At 41.2% G+C, this 22,350-nt stretch overlaps 2 protein-coding genes across 4 annotated transcripts; one reads left to right on the top strand and one right to left on the bottom strand.

Annotated features, from left to right (window-relative positions):
- The first annotated feature begins 507 nt into the window (after positions 1-507).
- nagk (N-acetylglucosamine kinase) lies at positions 508-9,392 on the top strand. 2 transcript variants are annotated; one of them, XM_057856267.1, is made up of 11 exons: positions 508-582; positions 763-847; positions 920-1,018; positions 1,092-1,233; positions 4,140-4,250; positions 4,478-4,590; positions 4,662-4,749; positions 4,815-4,912; positions 7,301-7,379; positions 8,996-9,218; positions 9,280-9,392. In XM_057856267.1, exons 1-11 carry the CDS (start codon positions 554-556, stop codon positions 9,308-9,310), a joined length of 1,098 nt encoding a protein of 365 aa, XP_057712250.1. In that variant the 5' UTR covers positions 508-553; the 3' UTR covers positions 9,311-9,392. The 2 variants fall into 2 exon arrangements, with proteins under 2 accessions (XP_057712250.1, XP_057712251.1); XM_057856268.1 differs by having other exon boundaries at positions 9,020-9,218.
- Positions 9,386-22,222, bottom strand: paip2b (poly(A) binding protein interacting protein 2B). Of its 2 annotated transcripts, none has more exons than XM_057856270.1 (4): positions 22,058-22,222; positions 14,982-15,148; positions 13,100-13,282; positions 9,386-10,619 (listed from the first exon to the last, which is right to left on the bottom strand). In XM_057856270.1, the coding sequence occupies exons 2-4, from the start codon at positions 15,135-15,137 to the stop codon at positions 10,563-10,565; spliced, it is 396 nt and encodes a 131-aa protein (XP_057712253.1). In that variant the 5' UTR covers positions 15,138-15,148; positions 22,058-22,222; the 3' UTR covers positions 9,386-10,562. The 2 variants fall into 2 exon arrangements, with proteins under 2 accessions (XP_057712253.1, XP_057712252.1); XM_057856269.1 differs by lacking the exon at positions 22,058-22,222 and adding an exon at positions 19,093-19,277.
- Between the last annotated feature and the right edge of the window lie 128 nt (positions 22,223-22,350).

Consider the following 22,350-nt stretch of genomic DNA (forward strand, 5'->3'; position numbering starts at 1 on the left):
TTAACCATTAAATATTTTATTTTGAAGTTAAATTACTCCTTTTCTGTTGCTGAACGCTCACTTGATAGTGCTCATCTTCCTCTTCTTTCACACTCTTGCGTAACGTCTCTTTAGCTCTCAGCCCTCGCACTTAACACGCCTTTTTTTTTTTTTAATATATAATTAAAAAGCAATTAAGCAACAATCAAACAACAAAAAGTGGAGTTATTCACTTCTAAAATTCGCTTCCTTGGCTAATTTAAAGCAATGTTGCTAAGGGACTCACCCTAAAATCACCTTTTAATGGACTGCAGATGTCTACTGTTTTGTTTTCTAGATCAAAACAAGCAGTGTTTAGCCGATTTTAGTCATTTTTCGCGTCATAAAAAAATAAAAACCATCTTGTACGCATGTGGGGAAGCAATTACATTTGGATTCGTTGCAAGGCATCACGCGCCGCGTTGATTGAATTTCCTGTGCACAATGCTGCCACCTACTGGTCATTAGTGAACATGGCAGTTGAAAAATGTCCAACTCAGCGCTTTATCATGAAGAACGAAACAGGAAGTGAAGCATGGCATCAGTGTTCGGCGGTGTAGAAGGGTAAGAATTCAGATAAAATACGGTCTTAAGTGTTTTAAAGTGATAATTGTAGGCGTGTAGAATTTATTATTTCCTGAAGACTTTAGCTTACTTTACATTGCTGGTTTTATTGTCACATTCTTTGGCTTTACAGTTGAGTTCAGATGAAGTCTAAACGTCTATTTGTGGTCTTATGTGCAGCGGGGGTACCCACTCCAAAGCTATACTCTTGGCAGAAGATGGAAGAATTCTTGCAGAAACTGACGGACCCTCCACCAACCACTGGGTAATTTTTGGTAATCCTACTAAGACTGTGTGCAATACCATTGCTTTAATAAATGTATTTGTGTTTGTACAGTTGGTGGGAGTTGACATATGTATTGAAACCATCAACAAAATGGTCCAGAATGCCAAGACGAGCGCAGGACTGAATCCAGACACGCCACTGCGCTCGCTAGTCTGTCAAATAAATAAAAATTAGGACATCTGTTGCCGTCAATGATCTAATCAATGTGTGTTTGTGTGTCCAGGGCATGTCTCTGAGCGGGGGTGAGCAGAAGGACGCGATCGAGAAACTGATCGCTCGCATGAAGGACCAGTTTCCCAATCTTAGCCAACATTATTTTATCACGACGGATGCTATCGGAGCCATGGCTACAGCTAGCGATCGCGGTGATTACACACTCAATTTGTTGAAATCAGGGGCGGACTGGCCCGGGAGGCATTGAAAGACTGGCCCAATTCATGGACGGTGTTGGAAGTCGTCCAGCAAGCAACACATAGAGGTCCACTACTAATATGTACTAACCTTGGCCAGAATTTATTTAAAATTGTGGATTTACAGTACCACAAAAATGAGAACTGTAACCAGATCAAAGTCCACGTTTAGGACTTCTAATTCAAATTTGCGATACATTGGTACAGTTAAAATGCATCATTTTGTGTATAGTAGTCGGAGGGGTCTACTAACATATTCAGAATTGTGCCTTTACAGTACCACAAAAATGAGAACTGTAACCTGATCAATGTATACATGTAGGACTTAATTTTCTCAATATTGGTAAAAAAAAAAAGGCATAGCTTTGAGTACAGGAGTAGTCCAAGAGGTCCACTACTAATATTCACTGACCTCTGCCAGAATTTGTTCAAAATTGAGGATTTACAGTACCACACAAATGAGTACTGTAACCAGATCCAAGTCCACATGTACATTTTCTCTATACTGGTACTGTAAAAATGCATCGTTTTGAGTCAAGGAGTCGTCAGAGAGGTTCACTTCTAATATTCACCATCCTTGTCCAGAACTTTGTGGCTTTACAGTACCAAAAAAATGAGAACTGTAACCTGATCAAAGTATACATGTAGGACTTTTAAATCATTTTTCTGAATATTGGTATTGTAAAAATGCATAGTTTTGAGTATAGGAGTAGTCAGAGAGGTCTAATATAAATATTCACCAACCTTGGCCAGAATTTATTCAAAATTGTGGAGTTACAGTACCACAAAAATGAGAACTGTAACCTGATAAATGTATACATGTAGGACTTAATTCATTTTTCTCAATATTGGTAAAGCAAAAAGGCATAGCTTTGAGTACAGGAGTAGTCCGAGAGGTCCACTATTAATATTCACTAACCTTGGCCAGAATGTGTTCAAAATTGAGGATTTACAGTACCACACAAATGAGAACTGTAACCAGATCAAAGTCCACAAGTAGGACTTTTAATTCAAATTTTCTCTATATTGGTACAGTAAAAATGCATCGTTTTGAGTATAGGAGTAGTCAGAGAGGTCTACTACGAATATTCACCATTCTTGTCCAGAACTTATTCAGAATTGTGGCTTTACAGTGCCACAAAAATGAAAACTGTAACCTTATCAATGTATACATGTAGGACTTTTATTCATTTTTATAAATATTGGTCCAGTAAAAATGCATAGCTTTGAGTACAGGAGTAGTCAGTGAGGTCCACTACTAATATTCACTAACCTTGGCTAGAGTTTATTCAAAATTGTGGATTTACAGTACTACAGAAATGAGAACTGTAACCAGATCAAAGTCTACATTTAGGACTTTTCATTCAAATTTGCTATCTATTGGTGGAGTAAAAATGCATCGTTTTAAGCATTGGAGTAGTCAGAGAGGTCTACTACTAATATTCACCATCCTTGGCCAGAATTGTGAATTTTTAGTACCACAAAAGTGAGAACTCGAACCTAGTAACCAGATTACAGTCCACATTTAGGACATTTAACTCACATTTTCTAAATATTTGTACGAGCCAAATGCATAGTTTTGAGCATGGGAGTTGTAAGAGAAGTCCACTTAATATTCACCATCCTTGTCCAGAACTTCTCCAGAATTGTGACTTTACAGTACCACAAAAATGAGAACTGTAACCAGATCAAAGTCCACATGTAGGGAGTTTTAATTCAAATTTGCTATATATTGGCACAGTAAAAATGCACCGTTTTGAGCATGGGAGTTGTCAGAGAGGTCTACTCCTAATATTCCCCATCCTTGGCCAGATCTTATTCAGAATTGTTGATTTTCAGTACCACAAAAATGAGAGCTGTAACCTAGTAACCAGATTAAAGTCCACATTTAGGACATTTAATTCATTTAAAAAAAAATATTGGTTTAGTAATATTCATCGTTTTGAGTATGGGAATAGTCAGAGAGGTTTACTACTAATATTCACCAACCTTGGCCAGAACCTATTCAGAATTGTGGCTTTACAGTACCACAACAGTGAGAACTGTACCCTGATTAATGTATACATGTAGGACTTTTAATTCATTTTTCTAAATATTGGTCCAGTAAAAATGCATAGCTTTGAGTACAGGAGTAGTCAGAGAGGTCCACTACTAATATTCACTAACCTTGGCCAGAATTTGTTCAGAACTGTGGCTTTACAGTACCACAAAAATGAGAATTGTAACCAGATCGAAGTCTACATGTAGGATTTTTAATTCAAATTTGCTATATATTGGATGAGTAAAAATGCATCTTTTTAAGCATGGCAGTAGTCAGTGAGGTCTACTACTAATATTCATCATCCTAGGCCAGAATCTATTCGAAATTTTGGATTTACAGTACCACAAAAATGAGAACTGTAACCAGATCAGAGTCCACATGTAGGACTTTTAATTCAAATTTGCTATATATTTGTACAGTAAAAATGCATAGTTTTGAGTACAGGAGTAGTCAGAGAGGTCTAATACTGATATTCACCAACGTTGGCCAGAATCTAATAGAAATTGTGGATTTACAGTACCACAAAAATGAGAACTGTAATGTACCATCCACTAAAACAACCCGTTTCTCAGGGGAATCACATAATATTGTACTGACGTAACAGTTAACATAACGCACATATAGATGGACCGGTTTTAAAATCAGATCATTAAATGATGATAATGGTGACATTATATATTTTAGATTGTTGAGTGTACGGAAATCCCCCCGTATTCCAGTCCGTCAACATTTGCCTATTTAGGTGTGGCTTTATCTTTGCTAGATTACTACTTGATCAGGTCTGGAGTGCAAAGGTGACTTTGTCTTTCTTTCTGACCAGGAGGCGTTGTCTTAATATCTGGGACCGGCTCAAACTGCAAATTAGTTAATCCAGATGGGTCCCAGATTGGCTGTGGGGGTTGGGGTCACATGATGGGTGACGAAGGATCAGGTGAGAAGGTCCACCTCATGATATTTGTCCACCTTTGGTTAGACTTGTGTCTTAGTGTTGCACACATACCGTTTTTTGGGTCCTGATACTGGACTGCGGTATTGGTCGATGTTGATAATTAAAATATAGCGGTCCCTTTTAATTATTGCCTTTGTCTTAGTCTTTTGGACGATACTTCTCAGTCTGAGGTCATTTCAAAATGTGTGTCCTACTCAACTTATCCGTAGCGTTCTGGATCGCTCATTTGGCTGTAAAAACGGTATTTGACGCTCGGGACAAGCTGGCCACGCCTCCTCATGATGTTACACATGTGAGAAAAGCCATGGAGGAATATTTTGCGGTAAGATTTCATTTAACCGTCAAAGCACTGTTAGTTTCTCGAGCACAAAAATGACGGGGGATTATCCCTAGGTGTCAGATCTAATGGGGATGCTGCCGCACCTCTACAGAAACTTCCAGAAGTCCCACTTTGCTGGGTTCTGTAAGAAGCTGGCTGAAGGTAAAACATTTGATCGTTGTCATTTTCAAGTGGGGAAAACTGACAAAAAACTTGGTTGGAAAAAGGAGCCGAGGCCGGTGATGCGCTTTGTCGATACGTGTTCACTCAAGCTGGCAGAGTCCTCGCCAAACATGTGGAAGCAGTCTTACCCGCAGCGCAGGAGGTAACGTACCTACACATTGTGTCTCGAGTTGTCCGAAAATGACTTTTTAACATATATGCCGATGTTGTCCAACTCCAAAAATCCGATACATGGGGTCTTGGACTTATTATGGACATATTATTGCTAATTGTGATGCCGTTCTGGATGCTTGAATAATGATAAATCAGGTTTACACTAATTACCCAAGAGAGCCAATAGAGGGCGATAATGCATTACAAATACAGGCAGGCAATCATAGAACATTCCAATGCAATGACAATTCCCAAGATGCATGTTTGCTGGGCATTTGCACAGATTTTTAAGAGTACTAGAAACTGCAATTTCTGGAGAAATTATGATAGAGCTTTGCTGTGGTAGCTAAAGATCTATCAGATGACTTCCGATAGATTTGTGGACATTTTGGGGACACGTCCTGTTGATGTCCAATCACATTCTGTTGATTTGGGGATACGTCCTGTATGGCATCGACTTACATGGTTGCCAGTTGAATGTCAATGAGCTATCATGGTAAGTTTTTGGTCAAAAATAACAACCGCACAGTTTTTTCTGCCATTGAAAATTATTGAGAAATCTGGATGTACATGGCTGTCAATAGCGTCGACGTACATGGGCGCCAGTTAAATGTCAATGGGTTATGATAGTAGGTTTTTGGTCAAAAATCACAATAACCAAAGTTTTTCTGCCATTGAAATTGAGTGGGAAAATTGGATGTACATGGCTGTCAATGGCATCGACGTACATGGGCACCAGTTGAATATCAATGGGCTATAATGGTAAGTTTTTGGCCAAAAATCAACCACACAGCTTTTTCTGCCATTGAAAATGAATGGGGAAATTTGGATGTACATGGCCGTCAACGGAATGGACATGAATGGCTGTCAATGGCGTCGATGTACATGGATACCAGTTGAATTTCAATGTGCTATAATGGTTTTTGGTCAAAAACCAGCCACACAGGTTTTTCTGCCATTGAAAATGGGAAATTTTGACGTACATAACTGTCAATGGTATCGACGAACATGGGCGCCAGTTAAATGTCCATGGGCTATAATGGCAGGTTTTTGGTCAAAAATCACAACTGCACTGGTTTTTCTGCCGTTAAAAATGAATGGGAAATTTGGACGTACATGGTCGTTGATGGAATGGACGTTCATGGCTGTCAATGGCGTCGACGTCGACGTACATTGGCGCCAGTTAAATGTCAATGGTCTATGGTAGGTTTTTGGTCAAAATTCAAAATCACACGTTTTTCTGCCATTGAAATTGAATGGGAAATTTGGACGTACCTCGCTGTCAATGGCATCGACTTACATGGGTACCAATTGAAGGTCAGTGGGCTACAATGGTAAGTTTTTGGTCAAAAATCAACCACACAGCTTTTTCTGCCATTGAAAATGAATGGGAAATTTGGACGTACATGGTCGTCAATGGAATGGACGTGAATGGCTGTCAATGGCGTTGTCGTACATGGCCGCCAGTTGAATGTCAATCGGCTATAATGGTAAATGGTCAAAAATCACAAGGACCCAAGTTTTCCTTCCAATGAAAATGAATGGAAAATTTGGACAAACATGGCTGTCAATGGTATCCCATTAGAAATGAATGGGACAGTTTTGTGAATTCTGTATAAAACTTTTATGCTCCTTACCATCTTGGGGGGGGGGGATTTCCAAAAAAACCTGCGTTTAAGGCGTTTCAGTAACCAAAAATCAACAGAAAGTGACCCAATTTTGCTCCGAAATCAACAGGGAGTGAGCTGTAAATGCCCTGAAAGTAACCGAAAATCAACGGGAAATCACGTGGAACGTCCCAAAACAAACTCATTGCCCCTTTGTTCGCCACTGACGGCCATCAACATTCGTTCTTTCGCTGCCATCTCTTCCACTGCAAACGGATTGGACGTCGACTTGTGATAAACTCATTCAAATTCACAGCAGAGGGATGAAAATAGCTTGTTTTCCTAGAATCCAGAATGATTTCCTGATCCGTGTATCAATAATTGTCGAAATGGTGATATATTGTAATACTTTGTATCCCAAAAGGTTATCGAGAGATCGTTGGAGTGCTTACAGGTCACTTTCTGTTGAGTTGGAGTCACTGCCTATTCATTTGCGGGAGATTCTTGCTTTTACTTGGCGCCGATTGACCACGCGAAACTGGAGAAGTGATCATTTTAGTTTCATAATTGGAAATGTTTTCGCCACTAGAGGGCACTCAGGTTCTGAGTATTGTTTTCACCACTTTTTTACTTATATGACTTTTACTAGAGTAATATTACTTTGAAGTAACGCTACTCTACCCAACTCTGCTTATAGCCCAGCATTCATACTGCTTCAATAGATATTTTAAATGCTTTTATCGATTAAAGACTCTACTTTACTACTTTAGCCTCTCCTGTGCGGCGACCTCGGCCTGCCCATCCTGTGTGTGGGCTCCGTCTGGAAGAGCTGGGAGCTTCTGAAACCTGGTAAGCATCCAACATCCGTCCTCTTTACTCAGTGCTTAATTTGTAAATCATAGGGTGCACATAACAGCGTAGGGATGACGAGACGGGCACAGGTCCCGGAACATACGCAGAAAATAGTGCTGAAAACAACACACAAATGCCCACTTGCCATGTTGTGGGACTTACAAGCTTCAATTTCAGATAATATCCATGGTATAAATGTTTTGACAACAATTTACAATTATTTAGGCTGTACTCTGCACAGCGCGGGCAAGTTCCCACGTAATCACAGTTGGGACTTACAGTAACGCACAATCTAACTTGTAAAATATTTTTTTAAAATAATAATAGATTACAATAAATAACACAAACCCATTCTTTTGCAAGTTTCACCGCCCCCCCTCCCCTAGCTCCAAAGTTCCCACCGCCTTACAAATTGTGCAGTCCAAACCTGAATTTCCCAAGGGTACTGGCCTGTTGCTCTGGCTGTTGGTGGTCCACCTGGCTGACTGCGGTCCCTGTAGCTGGCTCCCACTCCGGGTGGCACTGAACCCGACCAGCTGGTGCCTCCTGCCCCGGCTTGGCTGGCTGTCCATGAACCTGGCTAGCTGCTGCGGCGCTAGCCTCCTCCTGCACCCGGTCCTGCCTATTAGCATGATCGCTGCAGCTGGCCTCATCGGCAGTTGTTGCTATTCTGACTCGTTTTAAACCTTCTTTTTGGAAAAAAAAACAACAACAAAAAAAGTAAATGTAACTGTCTTTTTGGCATGTTTGATCCTGGCTATTTGCTCCCCAGATGCCGCAAATTTCCAATTTTTTTTTTGTGTCAGGTGCATTTGTTGGTCTAGCTTTTCAGTGCATCAACAAATCTCCGACTCTTTCAAATGACGTTAAATTTTACAGAACAAATCCAAAGAATTGCATGCGTTTATAAATTAATTTATGCATATTTTTATACATTTTTTAAAAACGTTTTTACCGTATTGGCCCGAAGACCGGGTTTTTTTGCATTGAAATAAGACTGAAAAAGTGTTTTCGCAGTCTAGACGTTATACCCATTCACGACGCTAGATGGCGCCAGATATCATTGAAGCGATGTTCTGTCATGAAAGATCTCAGCTACTCAAGTTTAAACAGTTTGCATTATTTTATTGCAATGTTTTTCCTCATTCAGATTTGTTTCAAGACTACAGTTAGTTAGACCTCACTTTGATGGTTATTGCAGTTATTGCAATTTTGTTTTTTCACAGTAGATTGGTTTATTTAAATTTCAAAAACCAGTAGCCATTCATTTACAAATGTGATTGCACTTTAGTTTACGTATTTAAAGGCTTATATTAAGATTTGAATGAGGCAAAATAACATGCTTTTCCACTCAAATATGTTGTTATAATCATTTTTTTTTCAGATGTACTGTAATTTCTGTATAAAAATTAATTTGGTGTTCAAAAAGAGGGGGTCGTCTTATAATAGGGGCCTTCTTATATTCGGGCCAATACGGTATATTATGATTTTCTATACACGAAACGTGCCGTATCTGCCCAAATAAGTCCCGGAACACAGGGAGGCCAAAATCAAGAGGTGCAGGATCTTGATCCGGCACAAATTAACCCGTCTTTGCTTTTTCACAACGTCAGACGACCATTTCCTTCCTTCTGTAGGCTTCACAGAGGTCCTGGATCTGGCGGCGTCATCCGACGAGCTCAAGGGCCGATTCCGCGGCTACAGCCTCTTGTCGTTAAGGCAATCCTCGGCGCTCGGCGGCGCCAGTCTTGGAGCGCAGAGTTTAGGCGCAGTCTTCAAAATGGACTACGCAGCCAATGTTGACGTCTTCTATCGTCACTCCTGGAAAAGCGAGCAGTAAGAGCGCAATCTCCCGTGTTGTAGAGACAATTTGGATCTCAAGATTTCTCATCCTCAGGTGTCACGTACAGCGCGGTGATGTCAGCTAATCCGGAAGAAGTGACCCAGCTTTGAATTTTGTGCATTTCATCGTCAATATTGATTAAAAAAAACACCAAAACCAGTTGTCTTTAGCATCTTTATTTGTTATTTTAATTGAAATTCATACTCTGTGTGTCTTTGGACCTCTTTACTTTTTAACGGCTTCTGTCGACTACTTCAAAACAAAATTCACCATCAATGATCTCGACGTTGCACAATCCGCCTGGCGAACATTCCCATTAGCTCTGCTGCGTGAGGAAGTTTTTTGACTCGAGACATGACTGATACTATCAAAGTGAAATGTTTTTACCGCTTAGTCACATTTATGCAGACACAAAAAAAAAAAAATAGCTTGAGAACTTGAGAACACTTTTTTTCCTATTCAGCTTCTTCCTATGACTTGCAATGTAACAGGCTCGAGAGAATAACTTCCTCATTCAAAACAGATCGTACAAGAGGCCACGCGGGGCTCGCAGCTTTTAAACCAGGCGGCCAGTGACGGTGACAAAACACCCCTACAAATCTCCTCCCTACGTTACAGGACCGAGCAGTAGACACAAAACGTCGCCGTCCTCAGATGAGGATAAAACGCAAACTGGAGGAGAAACTATTTCAAAAATCGATGCGAGTCTGGATACATATCGGGATTTTGACCCCGTCATTTTGCTGTCTGCCATGTCGCGAGGAGCTCCTCGCGGCGTCGCAGGCGTGAACGGATCGGCTCGTGATGGCTGAACAGAGCGACGAGACGCCCACGGAGTCCCCCGGAAGTACAAGTAGAAGTCACCTGACTGGTATGGAAACCTACAATCACATGGCTTTTAAACCCCAATTTTACACCTAATGTCAATTCAACTTTATTTTTACACTTTGGGAGGAGCGGGGGATTCAAGTTGTTGAGTGTGCCATCACTCTGGTAGCTGCCTCTTATTCTCAAGAGACATCCGTGGGGGTCCGTGTGCTTAGTGGAGCCTCTGTGTATTCACAGCGATGCACTAGTGCCCGCGTAAGGGCTGGACATGTTACACCCCGCCCCCTTTTACAAGAAACAAACAGGAAATAAAAAGGGAAAAACAAACAAACAAACTGAAAAAGTCATCCCCCCACCCCCCGACTGGGCCTCCCCACACAGTGGTTCTTCAAGTGTGTGTGTGTGTGTGTTCATGTGTGTATGAGAATCAGTGTGCTCACTCATCGCCACCAGAGTCTTTGAGAATATGTGAGGACTGCGTGTAGGCTCCACGGGGGTGAGGGGGACTCCTAGTATTTCTTCCCTGGGACGAACTCCTTTGCCTCGGGATTCAAAATGCTCTTCCTCTGCGAAAAAGAGAGGAGGGATTAAACCAGGAGGCAGAAACTTTTTGATCCAGAGAGTCATCCAAAATAGCCAAAATATTTGAAAATGAGACCTCACGAGAGCCATACGGTGTGTGTGCGTGTGTCTATGTATAGTCTATGTTCTGTTGCCAGGGAGGCTAATCGATTAAAATCGATTAATAAATTAGTCGCTAACTAATTTGATAATCGCATTTTGGGGGGAATTCAGGGCTGAACGGGTCCTCGCAGTTTGGCACAACTCGGACGGCACACAGGTCGGGGTGGTGGCAGATCGTCCCCCTCTCACCATCTCATGAGAACCTAACATGCTCGAAACTTTTTTGGGGGATTAGAAATACATTTAAACACAGAGGTGGAGAAACCCCTATTGAAGAGGGTCCTACAAAAAAGAGCTACTGAGCTATGCAGCCACGCCCTTATTCAAAACCAAAATGAATCTTCTAATTGGGCCAATTAGACCAAGTCTGCCGAATTCTGTGGCTCTGTAAGCTGGTTAAGTCCCTGAAAAAATATATGTCCTAATGATGGCGAACAAAGGGTCGTCACGCAAAAGACGGAGACATGGGCCTTAAAACATAGTATTACAAAAGGTGTTGTAACTGCAACAACCAACTTGAAAAAAAAAAAAAAAAAAAAAACGGACATGTATCAGTAAAATTAGTGATTTAGCCACTAGGAAAAAATGGACATGCGTCAGTAAAATTAGTGATTTGGCCACTAGTTGGTGCTGTAGGGTTGATGCAAATGACCCCTACCGGACCCTACTGGGTACGACTCTCATTAAGCACGGGAAGCTTGGCACAGATATGTTGAATGTCTGCCAAGTTATGACTTCAAAATTTGTGGCGAGACAAAATGACAACGATGATTTTGGCTTTTCTGTTTCCACCCCTCTGCTTCAACCAGACCTCAATATTTTTCATCAGGCACCTGAACACATGTCTTAAGGCTCACCTGATGCAGGTTTGAGGTCAATTTGTTTTTTCCCCTTGGAGGAGGAAGCTATTTTGTAGTTAAAACAATAAATAAATAAATAAATAAAATAAAATAAAATAAAAAAGGGGGTGTTTGTGTTTCCTCTTCCCAGCACAGGGGCACCAGGCCTAATGGGTAATATTTCAATGCAGTCGTGTTCAGGCTGTGATACCTCTCATACATGCCAGATTTGGAAAAAGACAACCTTGTATCAGTGAGTTATGAGTCATTTACTGAATTTTGCGTTTTGGAAAAAAAAAAAAAAAAAGGCAGACTTTAGCACCCCGCCAAGGCCACGTCCGTGAATTGAAAATCACAATTTTGATAACTTTAGATATTATATGTCTCATTATCACTCTCACCAATTTTGAGGAGGAGCCAATTGCAGTGTAGTGCCAATGTCCTAGATATGCACCCTGTAACTCGATATACATATCAAAGCTCTTATATAGAGCTTTACTAGTTTCGGTGAGAACGGGATAGTTTGTTGTTGTGAACTACAGTTCCACACAAACGTACTTTGAGATCTCATTTAGCTTAGCAATTGGAGGCGTGAGACCCGTTTTTCACTTTCACCAAACAGAATGCTATAACGACGCCAGCGCTCACTGCAGCTGGGAAAACACCCTACCAGTGGCGGTTTAAGAGGGGGGGGGCACAGGGGCACTGGCCCCCTCTCTAATTTGAATGGTCACCTAAGTGTCCCGGTTTTATTCAAAATTGGAAAACGAAATAAATTTTTAAAACAAAATAATTACATGCTTGTGTATTTTTTGGCCAAAAGTTTCCAATATTCTTTTTTTTTTTGTTTTGGCCAAGAATTTTGCTTTCGGTACATCCCTAGATAAAAAAAATCCAACACCTAGAACAGACAAGTCATCTTGAATTTTCTGGGTATGCTAACGTTACATGACGCATCGACAACGAACTGAGAAAGCGCCCGGTATGCTAACTATTCAGAGTTATTCAGATAACTAGCATAAAGAACATGCTAACAAGCTCACTAAAACCATCAGTGTCACTCCAATGTTGAAACACAGGCCTTGAGCGCCCTCTTGCGGTTTAATGTGAAAATAACATTAAATCTGAAAAATAACACAGACGCCGAAAGCGCCGATGAAATATGTTTCTAATTTCAGTTTATCATGCAGTATATTTTGCTTTGTTCTGAAGCACTTTGTGGACCTCAGGTTTTTGTAAAGGGCTATTCTATTTGACAGACATCAGCCTTAGCCTGGATTAAACAGCATTATAGGAATACAATTTGGTCATGATGAGTCAACTAGAGCGTCAGTATATTCAAGTCATCTGGTGGAAATTCTTAGTTTTAATATTGCAATCCATTGCAAACCCCCCAAAAAGTCGCAATGTCAGTTTTTTCCAATCCCGTTCAACCCTAGTTGCCACGCGTCATTTCCGACTGGGCTGCCGCAAGTGTAAAACAGCCTTAAACGCGCGTGGCTTTTTTGGTTTGTTTTTCTTACCGCCACTTCCTCCAGATTGTTGTGGTGTTCGTTGACGGACAGGCCGTTGAGTTGCTGCTGCAGTTGCTCCACCCCCTGGTTGTTGAGATCACGCGATGGGATGAACCAGTGCTGGTCTTCTTCTTCCAGCATTTCTTGGAAGCAGCGGTCCAAGAACTCTTGCTCCAGCAGCTCCTCTTCCACCTGCGGGGCAAAAAGTCAGTGGAATCCAACCCGAACGATAAGCCGTACTTTTTCTCCTTGAAGTCACGATGTGGCGATACAACAATTATCAATACCTGGGTCAGGAAATCATCCCACAAAATAACTGAAAAACAAAAACTTTTCATGCTTCTGCTGTGAATGAGCTTATCACTAGTGGACGTCCATTCCATTTGAAGTGGAAGTGTGGCAGCTAATGAACGCCGCCTCCCACTTAAAACAGATTGGACGTCCATGGCAGTCAGTGGCAGCTAAGGCCAGACAATTAAGAGTTCATTTTTGGGCATTTTGCCTGACTTCCTGTTGATTTGGGGGGCATTTAGATGTCATTTCCAGTTGATTTTTGTGTTACTGAACAGGAGGTGACCCATAAATGCCCCAAAATCATCAGGAAGTGATTACAAAAATTCCTGATAATTTTACGTAAAATTTTGGGCCATTTCAGGTCATTTGCCGTCGATTTTCAGTCACTTCCGGCAAATTTTTAGGGAACGTACGGCTCGCTCCCGGCTCATTTTTGGGGAACGGGTGACTCACTTCCTGCTCATTTTTGGGGAACGGACGGCTCACTTCCTGCTCATTTTTGGGGAACGGACGGCTCACTTCCTGCTCATTTTTGGGGAACGGACGGCTCACTTCCTGCTCATTTTTGGGGAACGGACGGCTCACTTCCGGCAAATTCTTGGGGAACGGACGGGTCACTTCCGGCAAATTCTTGGGGAACGGACGGGTCACTTCCGGCAAATTTTGGGGGAACGGACGGGTCACTTCCGGCAAATTTTTGGGGAACAGATGGCTCACTTCCGGCAAATTTTTTGGGGAACGTACAGCTCACTTCCGGCAAATTTTTGGGGAACGTACAGCTCACTTCCGGCAAATTTTTGGGGAACATACAGCTCACTTCCGGCTCATTTTTGGGGAACGTACAGCTCACTTCCGGCTCATTTTTGGGGAACGTACAGCTCACTTCCGGCTCATTTTTGGGGAACATACGGCTCACTTCCGGCAAATTTTGGGGGAAAGTACAGCTCACTTCCGACAAATTTTTGGGGAACGTATAGCTCATTTCCGGCTCATTTTTGGGGAACGTACGGGTCACTTTTGGTTGATTTTTGGGTTACTGGACAATTTGAGGCATTGCATAATTTATTACAATAGTGTCTACATTACCTCACTTGACAGCGCTAAATATCAAATTCATTTTGACTGAATTGGATATCCAGCGCAGTCAATGGCACTGAAACCAGAGTAATCTCATGTGGGCATTTAAAGGTGACTTCTTGGTCATTTTAGTGTGTTTACAGGTTACTTCCTTTGTCTCTTCCTATTCATTCTTGAGTCTCTACATTTTCAGTAACCCAAAATCAACAATGCAACCTATAAATGCACTAAAATGAACAGGAAGTCACTTGTAAATGCCGACATAAGACTGCTCTGGTTTCAGTGCCATTGACAGCACTAGACGTCCAATCCAGTCAAAATGAATTGGATATCTAGCATCGTCAATGGCAGCCAGTGAGTTAACGTAGACACTATTCAAATAGATTAGTAGAAGATTAATAAGATTAATAGAAACCTGTCGGTTCCCTTTTTTTGATTGGTTCCACTGTTATGCCTGTAACTGAACTTCACGAATATTTATTGATACATGCATTGTGATAGATGTGCTTGATGCACAAACCTGTCTGTTATACTCCTCTTCATTCTCCATCCACATGTATTCAGCAAAAGGGTTGGCGTCATTGTTGTCGCCCGCGTGCCCGTTGGCCACTGGCTCCTTACCCTCCTTCCCTGGAGCGCCTCCTCCCGGTGTCTTGGCCACCTCGGGACCGCTCATCTCGGCCGGCTCTGCGGGAGAAATGAAGGTCGGAATGGACGTTATTTTTGGCACATTTATGGTCCTCGACCGCTTTAGAGAAGGCAGAGGAAAGAAGAGGCGTCACAAAATCCTCAAAAGGGCATATCAGAACCTCACGATACAAGTCTCATGACAACGGGTTGTGTACCAAATACCATAACTAGCAATTACTGGAACAAGTGCAACATAAACTGAATTGAATAATTAGCACAGAACATGATTTTGATGGTTATTTACATTTGTAACGCCGCAATGCAGGCTAGGAGGCATGTTGGACGACAACTTCGCTGACAGCAGGTGGCAGCAGAGGTTGACTGTCACCGCCAAGAGAGCAGTGATGGCCAAATCAAGCCTCCTAAAGCAATGACGCTTTGCAGCCAATTGGTTCAAAGCTTCATGGAGTTTCATTTATTCCTATGACAGTCTTATGATGACACTGTTAAATAAAGTGTTACCGGTTAACATCTTTTGGTGTAAATATCCCATAATACAGTGAGGACACCTGCGGCTTATAGGCCAGTGTAGGGCTGCAGCTATCGATTATTTTAGTAGTCGATTAATCGATTAACTATTTAGTTCGAATAATCGAGTAATCGGATAAAGAACAAATTTTTAATTCTTGAGCTGAGCCTCAAACGGTATAAAAATAATGATAATAAATGAGGATTTATATACAACAAAAGAACAGTTGGCTAACTTACATAGCAAAAGTCCACTAGCTTAAATGCTATAAAATGCCAACTTTTTTTTTTACAATGCTCTTAACAAATGGTTCAGACACATTCCCACAAAAAATGTCTAAATATACCAATAAACTAAATTACGAATGCATTAAAAAAAAAAAAAAAAAGCTCAAACAAAAATATATATTGGTCTTAACAGGGAGCAGATGGATTCAGCCATGTGAAAAGATAGACTAGAGGGCCGTATAGCCACCTAAATTAATAAAACTAAATGCAAACACTTTCAAAACAAACCATTACAACGCCACTTTAATTAAACGAATACTCGAAGCAGCCAAATTTAATTCAAATCTTTTTTTCTAATCGAATACTCGAGTTCATCGATTAATCGTTGCAGTGCTAGTCCAGTGTGGCTTATTTGTTGATTTATTGGGGTTAATAGGTAACACTTTATTTAACCGCGGCGGCATACAACCGTCATAATTATGACATGACACTTTACTGGCCATTACTGAACGCTTATGGCAGATGTCACTAAGTGTCATCCGGCAAATTATGTCACTAACTCCAATTACATCCAGCTTGGATCATTTATATCCATTCAAAAGTTAGATAATTTGCCAGATAACACTAAATGACATCTGTTATAAGCATTCATTAATGCTCATGACATTGTCATGTCATAATTATGATGGTCTAACGACAGTCTTACTGCACCTCTGTCAAATAAAGTGTTACTAAATACCATAACTAGCAAATAATGAAACAACTGGAACAGTAACTGAAGAAATAATAAGCACAGAACATGAATTTTGATGGTTATTTACTGTACATCTGTAGCGCCGCAATGCATGCTCGGAGGCATGTTGGATGACAACAGCGCTGACAACAGGTGGCAGCAGAGGTTGATTGTCTCCCCCTAAAGGAGCAGTGATGGCCAAATTAAGCTTCCTAAAGCAATGAAGCTTTGAAGCCAATTGGTTCAAAGCTTCATGGGGTTTCATTTGTTCTTATGGCAGTCTTGAGTCACCAGCATGGGTCGCATTAACCAAATATTTTCCGTCGTTGACCGGTTTTTTTAAAATGGTGACGGAAAAAACTGAAGTCCATCTGTCATTTGGACAGGTTGCAATTCACACCCCAGACCACATGGTGGTGAGTGAGCATATTAATTAGCTATTTTCTCTTGATGCATGACGTCGTTGGCCTTACTCGGAAAAATGTCAAGGCAACTGAGTGTCCGAAGTTTCTTCAAAAAACCACAAAACGGCGATGGTGTTGATAAAAGAGGTGAAAAAAGAGGGACTGCACAAGCGGGCACACAATTCAAGTCCATGCGCACCAGGAGGAAGGTGTGAGACTGCGTTCAGGCCACAGCAGGTGAACTGTTAATTTCATTGTTCCATATGTAGCCTACCTACTGGGGCCACAGTCAGCTGTTTTTGTCACTGCGGAGAAAAAGTTATATTCATCTGCTTGATGTGTGATGGCACGGTGTGGATTCTCTGTTAAGCTTGTTCGGACAGAATATTAATTAAAAATGAATGAAAACTAAACACTATTGAACACATCATTATTATCATTTTAAAAATTTAAGTGACGGGTAAAAATTGATTATGACCGGATTTTTATGACCCTGTCAGTCAAAATGAGACAACGAAAAAGTCTAGCGCAACCTCTGGTCACCAGTTAACATCTTTTGGTGTAAATATCCCATAATACAGTGAGGACTGCTGCGACTTATACGCCGATGCATCTTATTTATGAACAAATGCCATTTTCGTGCCAAATTTGATGTGTGCGGCTTGTAAACAGGTGCGTTTTATAGTGCGAAAATTATGGAAATTGTTGCCAAAAGCTTACCATTTCATATTGTCATACAATCTGTCATTGTTTAGATGTTGGAATTTACTACTTGTTCACATTTAATGTGAGAAAAGTAGCAAAGAATTTCATTTTTGTACAAGTCGCAGTTTTTTTTTTTTTTTTTTTTCATGGTTTGGCTGGGGGTGCAACTTATACTCTGGAGCCGACTTATGTGTGAAATTATTAACACAATATTATATCATTTCACGTTATTTTGGTGTTTTAGCGTGACACTGATGGTTTGGTAAACTTATCATGTTCTTTATGCTATAGTTATCTGAATAACTCTTAATCGCTATGTTATGTTAAAATGATGAACACGTTCACATTTTGTTGTTCATGCATCATATAACATTTAATCAGCATGTTGTTCTCTATTGTATTATTTTAAATTGCTCTTCAAAATGACATATCTGTTCTATGTGTTGGATTTTATCAAGTAAATTTCCCCCCAAAATGCGACTTATACTCCAGTGTGACTTATATGTTTTTTTCCCTATTTATTGCACATTTTTGGGCTGGTGCAACTTATACTCCAGTGCGGCTTATGGTCCGAAAAATACGGTACTTTAACATTATCGGCTTGACTTTATCAGCTGGAAATTAATCAATTAGTTCAGCGATGAAGTCCAGAACATTTATCTAATGCAGCCACCTTCAATCAAAATGTAGAGGTATTATTTGATGGAATATATAAAAACAGTTTACAGGTCTGTGAATGGCATGAAAAGCCATGTATTACATGATGCGTTTAGGGGACAAAAAAAAGATAGTTGGTACGATAGTACTTATCCAAGAATCCCAAGTAAAAGGAATTGGACGTGTACTGCCGTCAATGGTTGCCAATGTAGGAAGCAGCGACAATCTGTTTTTCGTAATAGGCCGCGGTGGTGTCGGGTGGCTAGCTGATGCGAAAACAGACGCGTTAGCCTCGCGTAGCATCCGAGGCTTCATAACAGGTTATGTAACGGGTGCCGTCGTGGCTTCCAGCCTACTGTAGCATCTGCTAACTGGCTAAAGCAGGTAGCCCGGGCCTACCTGCAAAGTTGCTCAGAGGATTGCACCGTCGTCTTAGCCGAGGGGGCGTTAATAAGCGACGAGCAGCGCTGTTAACGAGCGGGCCGCCATCAACAACAACAAATGCTATCGCTAGCTGGTCCGTAAACGCAACGCTGCGGCACCTGAAAACAATCCAAGGGCAAACTGTGCGCGCCAAACAAAAGACGAGCGATCGGCTCGGCTGTTAGCGCGATGCTAACAGCATGGCAGCATCGCGGCAGGAGCGAGTCAACAACAACAAGGCGGCGTTATTACGGGGGTTGCCTGCAACGCGCGGACAAAGGGCGAAACGACGCGGCCTCGACGTTTAGAGCCCTCCCAGTTACCTGGCATCGCGCTTTTAAAGTCCAATTCCAAGCGAGACGTGACACAAACGTCGGATTTGTCGCTGAGCGTCGCGGAGTGCGTCCGTCGGGATTTGCGATGGTGCACCAGTCGGCTAAATCTCGTTAGCCGCCTTGCTACGTGAGCGATCTGGGGGAAGATCACGTGATACCTGTGCGTGTGCGTCTGTAGGTTTTCCCCAATGTCAAAATTCGACATTTTTGCTTTTATTTATACATTCAAATGAAAAGGACAGGTTTAATAATAATAATAAAAGAAAATGCTCTCTGGAAAATGTGACTGGTTATTTCCCAAATTGTCCAATCTGTTGATTCACAATATATATATATATATACAGTGCCTTGCAAAAGTATTCGGCCCCCTTGAATCTTGCAACCTTATGGGGGAACAGAAGAAAAGAAACACAAGAGAAGAAAAAAAAGAAACACAAACAACTACAAGAAATACATTGAACGCCTACACTAACTATGAATATGTTGGTGCTATCGTCAGCTAGATGTATTTCCGGTTGGCACCATGTGGGGGGGCTGTTGACCAGGGAAAGAAGGGGATGGGGGTGGGGGGAGTCTATAAGCTAAGTGATTGAAAGGGGTAGAGTGTACACAAATCAGCTCTGTGATTTAAAACCCAGTAATTGTGTGAATCCCTTGTGAGTGTAAGCCCGTTGGCGACCGACCCTACGCTGCCCCATCGCCAATCCCTGCAGCAGCACCCGAGCGCGCCCAATCACATCCAGCTGCACGTGAGCCCCACCAAGCACGCGACAGCCACGAAGACGAGCGGAGACGCCACACGGGCGCCAACCCAACAAAAGAAAATGTTTTAATGGTAACTCTGTATTAGATTCATCGCATGGGCTAGCCATCAACACAATTATAATTCTTGGTGAATTTTTCATACGTATGTATAAATATTTCAAATCTATTCAAAATTTTGATATTCTTCATAAAAAGTATGTCATTATTTTTCAGCAGCTTGAAGCTTAATTTTTGATTTATTTAGATTAATACGTAATACTTGTATTTGACGGCATTGTCATAAGAATGCCATGAGACAGTCAAAATTGTGACATGACACTATCATGGGCATTCATGAATGCTTATGACAGATGTCATTAAGTATCATCCGGCAAATTATTTCACTAACTCCATTGATGTCCAGCTCAGATCATTTACATCTATTCAAAATTGAGATAATATGCCAGATGACACAAAATGATATGTCATAACCATTCATTAATGCTCATGGCAGTGTCATGTCATAATTAGGATGGTCTAATGACAGTTTTATGGCGCCACTGTCAAATAAAGTGTTACCAAATTCCATGACTAGCAATTAATGAAACAACTGGAACAGTAACTGATGAAATAATTAGCACAGAACATGAATTTTGATTGTTATTTACATCAATAGCGCTACAATGCATGCGAGGAGGCATGTTGGACGACAACAGTGTTGACAGCAGGTGGCAGCACAGGATGACTGTCTCCTCCAAGGGAGCAGTGATGGCCAAATGAAGCTTCTTTAAGCATTTACGCTTTACAGCCAATAAGAACCACCATGATGGTCTTATGACAGTCTTATGGCGCCACTATCAAATAAATTGTTACCAAATTCCATAACTACCAATTAATGAAACAACTAGAACAGTAACTGAAGAAATCATTAGCACACAAAATGAATTTTGATTGTTATTTACATCTGTAGCGCTGCAATTCATGCTAGGAAGCATGTTGGACAACAATGGTGTTGACAGCAGGTGGCAGCAGAGGATGACTGTTTCCCCCAAGGAAGCAGTGAGGGCCAAATAAATATCCCATTATACAATGAGGACATCTGCGGCTTATAGTCCAATGTGGCTTATGTATGAACAAATGCTGTTTTTGTGTCAAATTTGGTGGGTGGCGGCTTATAATCAGGTGCGCCTTATAGTCCGAAAATTACGGTACATTCATAACGTGATTGTAATTTCTGATGTTTGATTCATGATTATTCCTTAGGCTTGTTTGTTATGTTTAAAGCTCATTTGCATCCCAGTCGATTTTCACTTCCGTCAAGAAAATTTGGAACCAAAATCTATCATCTGTATATATCTTTAAGTTTTTATCCAATTCACATCATTGACACATTAAAATAAACGGAGGAAATCAAGACGCACAAAAAAGTGGTTTAGTTTTTTATGAAAACCTATTTTGTAATCAAAATTTGACTAAAACATCCCAATATCAACAAGATGTGCTCTGAGAAAGCTCTAAAATCCAAAGAGTGATCAATGAACAGGCAGTCACCCAAAAATGCGCCCCCGCACACCATAACCACGAAAAGTAGCACAAAAAAAAAAAGTGGAAAGAATACAAAATTGGCTAAAAACTAGCAAAAACCCTAAAATATCGTAAAAGAAAACAATGTATAGTTCATGGACCTCCGTAAATAATGTGCGTTGACGTAACGAGAAAGTCGGAATTCCTGGTTTAACCGGTGTTTCAAATAAGTCCTTGTTGTTGTTTTTTCACTCGAAACTACCACAGTGACGTCCCGTTTAATCGTCTCCCTCACGTGTCCTTGAAACGAGGACTTTAATGGGGGTGATAGTGTGCTCATGTGGGTCTTGCTTTTCCAGTCAAGGAGATTCTCGTGGTTGAGAAACCCAAAGTTCCGAGGTACCCGGAACGCGTCATTACTCACAGCAAAAACAAATGCTTGCGTGGCTTCGTAAAACCTCTTGCATCATTAAAAAGACATAAAATCGCTTTCGTTAAGAGCTTAGTGACGGAATAACAAGCTATTTTGAGACGTTAAGAGGAGGTTGGGGCGGCTCTACTCCATGTTGACTGGTTACAATTGTCATAAAAAGGTTTTTCGTGCAGTCGCAGAAAGGAACTGACTACTTAACAGTTACATTTACACTTATCGCAGACTTTTCACAAACATAAAACACGGACTCACCAAACGAGGGGTTGAATTAAAAGGGTAAACGGTCGTCTTTGGCTCCGGATGTCACGCTTGTGTTGTGGTTTGGAAACAAACACGTGGCTTCTTTGACAGTTTGTTGGCGATAAAGCAAGAGAAAGCCACTGCAGCGTTCAGGCTAGAAGAGCCCTGTGCCGTGTCGCCTCCGTGCAGCTGAACGTGCTGTCCATTGGTCAAAATCGGCGTCAAACAACTGTTGGCTGCATTGTGATTGGTCAATCCGTGAACACGCCCCGCCCCATGTCCCCATTCACACAAGTAAACAAAAA

The sequence above is a fragment of the Corythoichthys intestinalis genome, chromosome 13 (assembly GCF_030265065.1).
Source record: "Corythoichthys intestinalis isolate RoL2023-P3 chromosome 13, ASM3026506v1, whole genome shotgun sequence".
In the NCBI taxonomy this organism is placed as follows: domain Eukaryota; kingdom Metazoa; phylum Chordata; class Actinopteri; order Syngnathiformes; family Syngnathidae; genus Corythoichthys; species Corythoichthys intestinalis.

Bases quoted from the DNA above. Each gene is read 5' to 3' on its own strand.
- paip2b (XM_057856269.1), bottom strand. The intron at 13,283-14,981 runs GTTTGTGCATCA...TTTGCCCCGCAG, and splicing joins AAGAGGAGTATAACAGACAG to GTGGAAGAGGAGCTGCTGGA. The intron at 10,620-13,099 runs GTAAGAAAAACA...TCTTTTTCGCAG, and splicing joins ACAATCTGGAGGAAGTGGCG to AGGAAGAGCATTTTGAATCC.
- nagk (XM_057856267.1), top strand. From the start codon at position 554: ATGGCATCAGTGTTCGGCGGTGTAGAAGG. The intron at 1,019-1,091 runs GTCTGTCAAATA...TTGTGTGTCCAG, and splicing joins ACACGCCACTGCGCTCGCTA to GGCATGTCTCTGAGCGGGGG. The intron at 4,913-7,300 runs GTAACGTACCTA...TTACTACTTTAG, and splicing joins TCTTACCCGCAGCGCAGGAG to CCTCTCCTGTGCGGCGACCT.